A 10,519-nucleotide genomic window follows, 5' to 3' on the forward strand; every position below is an offset into this window, starting at 1 on the left:
AAGGAATCGTTGTGGTCATGCATTAGGAATCTCAATTAATTGTTTCCCTTTTGTATGGATTTTTTTCATGCATGTCGTGTGGGAGCTGACAGGTAGAGGGGGTAATTAAAAAAAAGCCACTACAACCTTATATTCTGAAACAAATGTCAAAAATCAATAGGCATTATAAAAATGAACGGAGGGAGTATTCTTTTAATACTCCCATGGTAATTTCCCCATTGCACATGTGTTAATCGGTGATATTTTTGTTGTCCGAGGAACCATCAGGAAAGTTGTTATTATAGTATAACAATCCAGTTTGTCGGGTTAAGAGTGTGCCACGTCAAGAAGAGATGTCTTTGTGCCACGTTGGTTTGCATCCCTAAACACCTTGTTGATGTTCAAAGACAATTTCATTTTGCTTCTGACATATATGTTTGTATGGCCAAAGAGTATCTTTATCCAAAGAGTATCTGCCCAGTTAGAATTGGGAGGATAATTAGAAACTATAATTGTACATTTTTAGCTTTTTATGTTGTCTACTTACCGTCAGGAAGAATTACTTTGGCAGACCAAAATGAAAGTTGGTACATTCAGGATCATGACATATACAAGTAAAACCTTACTATGTTTGACTAGACCAAATTTTGATTTGTGTTTACTAGGTATTAGTGTATAGATACATTTCGTAATGAATGTGTTCGGTTTATATCGGAAATAACTACATCGAGTAGACACGGTGAGTCGTGACAGACAATTTCATTTAAGACTGAAACTAAAAGTGCATGCTTTGCTTTGATGTTCCGTATATTAATAATGTGTTCAGAAATTTTTTCAAGTTAAGGTTTCAGTACCAAAGTGGTACTAACAATTTACTTTGTAGGGATGCATATTTGGAAGGCACCATGCACACAAAGTGATTTAGGTTGTATAAGTGGCCTGGAGAAGTCTATAGGGAATTGGCTTGTGTGTGAAGTTACATTATATGAGGAACAAGAAAGTTTTACATGTGTGTGTGGAAATTTGATTGCATGGAAATAATTTGCTTCCATTTGTTGAAGGAAAGTTAAAACAAGTTCAAAGATCTTTCCTGCAGTTATATGCTATTGAATGGATTAAAAAATAAAGATGTGTTTTCTATATACCTTTTCTGAATTTTATATGAAACTGGCATGGGATCTTTACATCGTAACTCTTAAGTATGGTCAATTATTGCAGTGTATATTATGTTTTATCCGACCTATTGTTATGCCATAGCCCCATATGTTACATGTCAATCGAAAGATCTTTCCAACCAGTGCCCTGCAAGCAGTCACTCTGTGATTTAGGAAAGAAGGGTTATTAGATTGAAACATATAATTCCGAATTCATGTGAACTTTCTTGTTCACTTTATTTACTCGAGTTACAATTAAAAGGTTATGGAGACGTAGCAACGCCCGGGCATTCAACTGGTATTAGAGCATATCCACCGGCGGCCTAGATAGCGGCCCCGATAGCGTTTGGGGGCTGACGTGGTTTTTGGGCTCGCACCGGTGCGCCCCAAACGGCGCCGGCTAGTTTTCGACCCCAATAGAATCGTCGGCAACCCCTTGTCGAACCCTTGGCCAAGGGCGCGAATCGGACGCGCCGGCGCCTCGCGGACGTCAGAAAATGAGTGTGGGCTCCGCCTGGCAGCCAGACACACCCATTTCCCGCCTCCTACCCACGCCCGAGCTGACTCCCACCCCTCTAGATCGTCACCATCGCCGTCGTCGCTGCGCCCCCTGCTTGCAACAGACATCGCTGCCTATCTAGGAACCGCCGTCCATCGACACGGCCGCCATCCCCTCGACTGGTGGCCGCTGTTTCGCCTGGAACAGAGCTCGCCCCCACCGTGGCACAACCGCCCCACCCGCAAGGTGTTCGTCCGATTTCTGCGATGGATAGCGACGACGAGATGATGGTGCATCTGTTCACGGAGGAGCAGAACGCTGAGGCTGTCCGCCGGCAACAACAACAGCTAATTCTGACGAGCATTCGCCGAAGGAATTTCAGCGCCGGTTTAGGAATTTCAGCAGAACGCTGAGGCTGTCCGGCGGCAACAACAACAGCTAATTCTGACGAGCATTCGCCGAACAACAACAACAGCCGGTGCAATGCTGCTTGACGCCGACTACTTCAACAACGACGCGACTCATTCGGAATTTCAGCGCCGGTTTAGGATGAAGAAGGAGTTGTTCTTGAAGATTGTCAACGGTGTCAGGGAGTGCGGCAACTACTTCAATGCCAAGCAAGATTGCACAGGTTTGTGGGGCTTCACCTCAATTCAGAAGTGCACTGCTGCAATGCGCTGTCTTGCATACGGGAGCTCCTCCAGATACAGCTAATGACTACCTACGGATGGCAGAGTCGACATGTACAGAGACTCTCTACAGGTTTTGCTGAATCATCATAGCGTTGTTTGCTAAAGACTATTTGAGAGCACCGAGAGAAGATGATACAGCTCGGATCCTGCAAAAAATGCAGCAAGAGGGTTTCCTGGGATGCTCGGAAGCATTGGCTGTATGCATTGGGGCTGGAAGAATTGCCCTTTTGCTTGGCAGTGGATCTACAAGGGGCATACTAGTGAGTGCAGTATCATTTTTGAGGCGGTGGCAGACCATGACCTTTGGATTTGACATGTATTTTTTGGCATGGCAGGAACAAACAATGATATCAACGTGCTGCAGCGCCCTCCGGTGTTTACCAGGCTAGCTCTGGGATAAGCTCCTGCCGTGAACTTTGAGGTAAACGGCCACACATACAACAAGGGGTACTATCTAGCTGATGGTATCTACCCGACGTATGCTACATTTGTGAAGACAAATTCCCTCTCCATCAAACGAGATGGAAGCCTATTTTGCAACATGCCAGGAAGCAGCACACAAGAATGTTGAGCGTGCTTTTGGGGTGCTTCAGCAGCGTTTCGCCATTGCCAGGTACCCTTCTCTCACTTGGTCTGAGTCTCAGATGTGGGAGGTGATGATTGCGTGATCATGCACAACATGATCATTGAGAGCGAGCGCGACGAACCTGTGCAGGATGATCAACCATTTGATTATCAAGGGCCACTTGCTGAGGTAGAGCATGTACCCCAAGAATTTGCCGATTCGAGATGCAGATGTCCATGCACAACTTAAGACGGATCTAGCTGCTCATTTGTGGGCGAGAAGAGGAGCTGCCAACAATGCATGATTTTATTTATATTTGTGTGATTATATTATTTGTTTAGTTGTATCAATAATTTAAGTACTATTTGTTTGATAGATTGTATGAATAATTTAAGTATTATTTGTTTGATTGCAACTATAATTTAATTCTATTTGTGTGATTGTATTATTTGCTTGGTTGTATGAATAATTTAAGTACTATTTGTTTGATAGATTGTTTGAATAATTTAAGTACTATTTATTTGATTGCAACTATAATTTTATTTTATTTATGTGATTGTATGAATTATTAAATATAGTATGAATAAAATGTGATTGATATGTTGTTTCAAAATATTGTAAAATGTAAAGAAAATTTTGGGGGCCGCCGTATGGGAGGCGTTGGTGTGGGAACAGCCTCCCTAAATAAAGGATGCACTGCCGATGCTCTCCATACAGCAGTACGGACCCTGCCGGCGACTATTTGGAGGAGGAGATGATCTTAATACAATTGTGAGTCCTCGACTTGCCGAGGTGAGCATGACACTGTGTTGTCCGTGGATATATACCGTAACAATCAGCTTTGATTTGATAAGATCAGTCGACAAGATGGAGGGTAGTGCTGCTTCCACCGCTCCACGGGTTCTCAATGGGATTCGTCCTTTCCAAAGAAAAAAAGGTTCGATCGTTTGGGCGCTTGACGCCACAAGTACCGAACGCCGTGGAAAAGTTGCACCATCACCTACATCGAAGCAGATCGATCGAAGAATATTAGTATTCCCCAAGCCTAGGACTGGATTCGTACGCTAATGAAACGAGTGGATCTTTTGTGCCAGTAGCGTGTAGACGGATTGGATTCGTAGGCTAATGTGTTAAATTTAGGACAAGTATAGCTTCTTCAAAGAGGAAACGTGTTAAATTTAGCATAATAAGATAGGCAAACATATGAGCAGTTTCGTGTATTAATTAGCACTCGGTGTAAATACTTATCTTTACTATCCATCAATTAATTCACTGCTCATCTTATTCATATGTTTTTACCGCTTGAATTTGATATTGTTATCTTACAAATTTGTACTACGTATACTATATGGCTATGGCCTATGGCTATGCACATTTTACCAATAGAAAATAAATTTCTTTACATTAAGTAGATTGGAGTGCAATTAGAACCCTGCAACGACACAATGCAAGAGTTAGCCGAGACATCAAAGTTGTGCACATCCATTACATACTTTAATAACATACTTAATATAACTACGTCTGTTGTTCCTAATTAATCGATTCAGCTTTGTCTAGATACGCACCATAAAATGACTCTGGAGTAGATAAAATTGAATCAATTAATTTGGAACAAAGTACTTCTCTTCATTATCGTTCAATTAACTCATTGCTCATCGAAAACTACTTATAACTAGTAGGAGTACTTCTCTTTAGTAGTATATAAATACTTGTCTCGAATTTGATCATGATATTCGACAAATTCGGCACAAACAATCCAGACGCATAGCATAGAAGAAGCAGCAGCCAAACCCCACGTCAAGAGTCAACACGTCCACACCTCTAAACCAATAGGAGACCATTCGTGGCTTCGTGCGCCGGCGGTTACCAAGACGTCCCACTACACCCAGCTCTCTCTCCTCCTTACCTCGGCGTCCTCACCGAGCTGGCCGGAGCTCGCATGGTCCCGCGGGAGCCCCGCCACTGAGGTAGAGCGCGCGCGATGTCCGTGGCGCCGTCGCTGCGCGGTGCCGCCAAGGCCGCGCGGCGCCACCCGTCGGGGCGAGGCGGAGGGAGGCGCCGCGCCGGGGTCGTCCTGCTCCTCGCGATGGCCTACGCGGCGGGGCTGCTCATGTTCGTCCTCGGAGGCGGAGGCCCCGTCGACGTCGGCGGCGGCGGCGTCACGGTGGCGTCGTTTCGGCGGCGGGGCGCGCCCGCGCGGTCCCCGCCGCCGCCACCGCCCGGGTCGGTGTACCGCAGCCACATCGTGTTCGAGCGGCTCTGGCCCGACATACGCGACGACGCCGCGCCCGCGTCCACCGCCACCGCCGCCTTCGCTTCCTCCCTCTCCACGCCCTCTTCATGGCGCCGCAGCATGGTGCGTGATCTTACTTATCGCAGTTACTTACCGTACTTCAAACTCGAGGGAGATTTGGGGTCCTTGCGTTGCGTGCCTGCTTCTCCCGGTCCGATTCTCCTGGTTTCATTACGGCATTAGGAGAAACATCCAGTGGGGAATTTCGGGGATCCTTTTGGTGCTTTTGCTGCGATTTAGCACGGGAAATGATGGCGCAGTGGTATGTTGCTGCTCCGTGAGCTGCAGTTCCTGGTGCGCGAGTTATTTGCGCCCAGAAAAAGTCTGGTTCTCTATTCCTAGTCTTCGTCTTCCCGTGAGCGAGGCCATCTGCCCCCTGCATTTCCTTTGTGTACGGTCGTTCCCATCTGCTATGTGCATGATTTTAGGTGTACTCCTGTCCTGTGTGCTAACCTGTTGTTTTGCTGGGCATCAAGCTGCTACATAGTTATGCTTTGCCAAACAAGGAAGATGCTGTTTTAGAAGTAAATATCCTTGCATCCTTATGGTCCAGATGGAGTACATCTTCTGCTTTTGGGCAGGTTTCTGAATCCAGTCGGTACAAATGTGCTCTTCAGAGTCTAGGAACTAATTTCTTAAATTAGTCCTTGCACTTCCAGCATGTTCATTTTGTCCATTGAAACTTATGTGCTCTTGTCAGTAATCATATCAAAATTCTGGTGTTGTGCAGTTAACTACACCACGTTATCCGGATTCTGGAGAGCTATGGATGCCTTGTGTCAAAAGGAGGCTGATTCCATCAGGTTCAACTCTCCTGCCTTTTCTGACCAAAACTCTCCTGCCTTTTGTTATTTTTCACTAAAATAATTGTTGCCACGTATCAGTACTTCTTTGTGTTCCATAAATGATCAGCGCTGAAAGACGAGATTAGGATTAACATTGATAGTCTGCATCCTTTTTTTTTGGCTCTTTGCAGAGTTGCCGCCTTCAAATGGGTATCTCATAGTTGAAGCAAATGGTGGTCTCAATCAACAGCGTCTTTCTGTAAGTTCCTGGACCGTTCTTTATATAAAATTTATGGCCATGCTTAGAAAAACTCTTGCTAGTATCTAATATTCTTGGAGTCATCTAGTGTCACACTTTCATTTGATTGAGATAGGATTCATTAATAGTTTTTTGCTGGAAAGACACTGATACTATCTTGGTACACACGTAGACGGCTTATCTGTCCCAAGAACGCATGTATTTTCTTACTTTTCTTTCACCGCCTTGGTTACATATGTTAGCTGGCGTTCTGCTGTGAATATATTTCTTCTCACCTGAGAGTTTGAGAACGATGCTATAGTCTCTAGCATTAGCTATGATGTTTATGTATGACGTTTCTCAAGTCCTTGGAACCTTCACACTATGCTATAGTCCTGACTTTTTTTAATGCAGATCTGCGATGCAGTTGCTGTGGCCAGCTTGCTTAATGCAACTCTTGTGATCCCAGTATTTCATTTGAATAGCGTTTGGCGTGATCCTAGGTAACTAATGCTATTTTTTGCTCACTGCTTTCATTCGTCACATTAGATATTTGCCATTTTAATATGATGGATGCCTGTCTGGACCAGTAGTCCCTTTCTCGTTACTAGTAATTCTGTAAATGTGTGGTGCAATACAACTATATACAATTACCAAGATGTTGAATAATTCATTTCTAAGCTACATGTGCCAGCCTCTACACAGGAAGTATATTCACTGCGTGTGCTCATATTAAGTATCTGTACTCTAATGGAGCTTCTCTCTGATCTTGCACTTTCCAACTCTCAAATTGTATCCAATCATGGACATATGCATTATTATGATATTCAAAAGAGTCCCTGCCCTGGGCATGATGCTTATAAGTAACATGAAAGGTCTTCACCATGTAATGAAGTAGCATTTGTTGTCGGATTCAGAGGGGTACTATGAGCCTCTAGTCATGTCAGCGTGTGAATCTCACAATAAAAATAATAGTGAATCCTACCTAAGTATTAGAAGTGACATTTTTTATTTTAGGTGGAAGTTCTAGTCAACTATAAGAAATCTAACCACGGCAACCCATGCTATCTTACCGACTTCTTTCCCTATCTTTTGAGAATTTATAATAACTACTGTGAATCGTTTGAAAGGGTAAATACACGTAAATTTTGCTCCAATCCTTGGGAAAATCTTCCATCCGAACGAAACCAAAAGCCACCCAAATCTGTTAAATGGTATTTCCCAACATTTACTCTTGTACGATACAGTTACTTAATAGCAGTTCATTTAACTAATGATAAAGCCGCGAAAGTTTATTTTTGACATTTTACGTATTCTAATATATATTGGTTCTGAACGGCATTCTTTTCTCCTAACTTCTATTAATGTTGCAGTGCAAGATTAAAGCAGATGCTGTTTACATGTTTCATGAAACTAAATTTACAGTTCTCTGTAGCATGCAAAGTTCATATACAGTAGCAGTAGCGTTAGGTGTTCTCATACAAATTTATTCCTTTCCCTTGTGCTGTGCCACGTATGAACACTGTTGTAGAGAGTTTCAGGATAATAATGTGTTTACCTCCTGTTATGTTTCAGCAAATTTAGTGATATTTTTGACGAAGATCGTTTTATCGAGACACTCAGACAACATGTAAGAGTGGTGAAGGAACTCCCTAAAGATGTTTTGCTGCGCTTCAATCATAATATCAGCAGCATACCAAATATGAGAACTAAAGCCTACTCATCTCCAGATCACTATCTGCAGAAGGTGTTACCGAAATTACTGGAGTTAGGGTATGGTAAACGCTCCCCACCACAGACAAAAAAAGAGAGGCCTGGATTGAATATGGTTTCATTATATTTCTATTCCATGCAGGGTTGTGCGCATCGCCCCATTCTCCAATAGATTGGCTCAGTCAGTTCCATCGAATATCCAGGCCTTAAGATGTTTGGTGAACTACCAGGCACTGCGATTTGCCGAGCCAATAAGAGTTCTTGCAGAGGACATGGTTGTCCGAATGATGAAAAAGAGTTCTTCGACTGGTGGGAAATATGTCTCGGTGCATCTCCGTTTCGAAGAGGTGTTAATACACTCTATCTTGGGAGTTAAGTATTACATTGCATACTTCTTCCATCGTATTAAGTCTTGTGCATACTGTTCAGGATATGGTAGCTTTTTCATGCTGTACATATGATGGTGGCCCGAAGGAAAAGATTGAAATGGAAAATGCCCGTGAAAGGAGCTGGAGAGGGAAGTTTCACCGACCTGGTCGAGTTATCAATCCTGAGGCAAACAGAAGGGATGGAAAATGCCCACTTACTCCTCTAGAGGTCGGTATATCGTTTTACCCTTTTCCACTCTGTATGTTTGTACTGTAAAACTGTGACTTAAGCATTCCTTTGGGCATATGTGCACTGAGTAATGCATTCGTTTTCAGGTCATTACTTAAGATCACTTTAGGGTTTATGTTTTGTGCTTTCCTTTTTTGTATAGAATTGCTGTCTGCTACTTTAGCATGTGAAGTTTCAGGTCAAGAATAGCAACCTTTAAGTTCAGTGCCAACTAATTTTACTTTAGATAATGTGTTAACTGACTGAATTTGAGCAGGTTGGTATGATGCTGCGAGGCATGGGATTTGACAATACAACCTTCCTCTATGTAGCTTCTGGCAAAATATACAATGCTGCAAAATACATGGCTCCCCTTCGCCAGATGTTCCCTCTTTTAGAGACCAAGGACACGCTTGCTTTGCCTGAAGAACTTGCTGAGTTTAAGGTATGGATCCCCAGCCAAGTCTGATATTGTTCTGAATGTTGGACGACTATGCATGCATTAAATGTTCATCAATTTCACATTGATTTTGTTCATACTGTTTGGATATTGTCCTACTCACGAACCCATTTCTGCAGGGGTACTCATCTCGGTTAGCAGCATTAGATTACACTGTCTCTGTTCAGAGCGAGGTATTTGTGACGACTCAAGGGGGGAACTTCCCTCACTTTCTCATGGGGCACAGGCGTTACCTGTTAGGAGGGAACGCGAAGACAATAAAACCTGACAAACGGAAGCTGGTCTTATCCTTTGACGATCCGAATATCAGGTTAGTTTGAGTTGCCATTCTTTGTCGACAGGGTATGATACACACTGAATCAATTTCAGTTTTTGACTATTTTCTGAAATGCTTCACCAAACCTGATTGCTGAAGCAGTTGCTGCTGACCCAAGGCTGCCCTTGTTATCTTTCAACTAACCATGACTGCCCTCTGTAGCTGTTGCCCAGTTTTCTGAATACATTATCTTCATAAATTGCAAACATTTCGTAATTGGCCTTCACATATGTAATCTGATGATAAGTAAATTCAAATAAGTAAATTAACTTGGTACTATATGAAATTCACACTCTTTCTATGAACTGCAGATGGAGTCGATTCAAGCGTCAGATGCAGGATATACTACACCACAGTGACGTAAGGGGCATTGCATTCAGGAAACCTAACGACTCCATATACACCTTCCCCATGCCTGATTGCATGTGTCAGCAAGATGGAACATAAAGCTCAAATGCTTCAGTCTTCTTGCCTTTTTGCACCGAAGGCATGGCATCATGGGTTGTACAAATTACAATGAATAATTGACGGTCATGATCAAAGCTGTAGAGAATTTAAGCATTTGAGCTTCATATGAGATACCCTCTCGCATGACTCGAGCCATTCAATGCTGGATCGAATGTTCAGATAGCGTCTAATTGCAAGAATTCCAGAGGAGCAGCAATGGAGAGGACCTGAGGGATTCTGTATACTTGTAGGTAGTCCACAGTATAGCAATCACCATTTGTTAGTTCTATCTGTCGGTTGTAAAGAAGAGAGAGTTGGGTAATTGGGTTGTAGATACGAACACAACCTGACTGCCTCAATGTATATCCAAAAACAAGGGCTAACAACCAACTTCAAAGAAAGGAATTTTTCAGCATATCATCACAGCATTTGTTCTTGCATTTCATCTTGCTCTTGGCAATTCATATTCCAAATGCTTTCACAGAGCAGATCCAACGTTTTTTTCCATCTTTTTTTTCCTTCTGGGATGTTATCAATAAAATGACACCATTTGTTTGTACTCAGGACGAGCATTGAACTGCGTATAAAGTTTTGCTGCCCTGGTTTTGGCGTTATATTTAACATAAATTCTCGTCTCTGCTCCCAGCCGGTACATGGCTGAATGGCTCCCATTGTTCCAGTGCGATTGGCCTCTCTGTAGCTAACTAGCTGCATAGAGCGACTGAATGATTGCTTATTTAATACTCAAATCCAACATATGGCAAATGGTATTAACTAAAAT

The 10,519-nt window shown here is 43.0% G+C and overlaps 1 protein-coding gene across 1 annotated transcript; it reads left to right on the forward strand.

The window, feature by feature from the left end:
* The first annotated feature begins 4,870 nt into the window (after positions 1 to 4,870).
* On the forward strand, positions 4,871 to 10,153 carry LOC124655115 (O-fucosyltransferase 9-like). The gene is made up of 10 exons (XM_047194072.1): positions 4,871 to 5,245; positions 5,913 to 5,985; positions 6,159 to 6,226; positions 6,620 to 6,708; positions 7,781 to 7,978; positions 8,061 to 8,265; positions 8,348 to 8,515; positions 8,793 to 8,960; positions 9,095 to 9,285; positions 9,603 to 10,153. Exons 1-10 carry the CDS (start codon positions 4,871 to 4,873, stop codon positions 9,736 to 9,738), a joined length of 1,671 nt encoding a protein of 556 aa, XP_047050028.1. The 3' UTR covers positions 9,739 to 10,153.
* Positions 10,154 to 10,519: the final 366 nt, after the last annotated feature.

The sequence above is a fragment of the Lolium rigidum genome, chromosome 5 (genome assembly GCF_022539505.1).
Source record: "Lolium rigidum isolate FL_2022 chromosome 5, APGP_CSIRO_Lrig_0.1, whole genome shotgun sequence".
Classification (NCBI taxonomy): domain Eukaryota; kingdom Viridiplantae; phylum Streptophyta; class Magnoliopsida; order Poales; family Poaceae; genus Lolium; species Lolium rigidum.

Coding starts and splice junctions, on each gene's coding strand:
- LOC124655115 (XM_047194072.1), top strand. CDS start 4,871: ATGTCCGTGGCGCCGTCGCTGCGCGGTGCCGCCAAGGCCGCGCGGCGC. Junction 8,516..8,792: donor GCCCACTTACTCCTCTAGAG/GTCGGTATATCG, acceptor GAATTTGAGCAG/GTTGGTATGATGCTGCGAGG. Junction 8,961..9,094: donor AAGAACTTGCTGAGTTTAAG/GTATGGATCCCC, acceptor CCATTTCTGCAG/GGGTACTCATCTCGGTTAGC.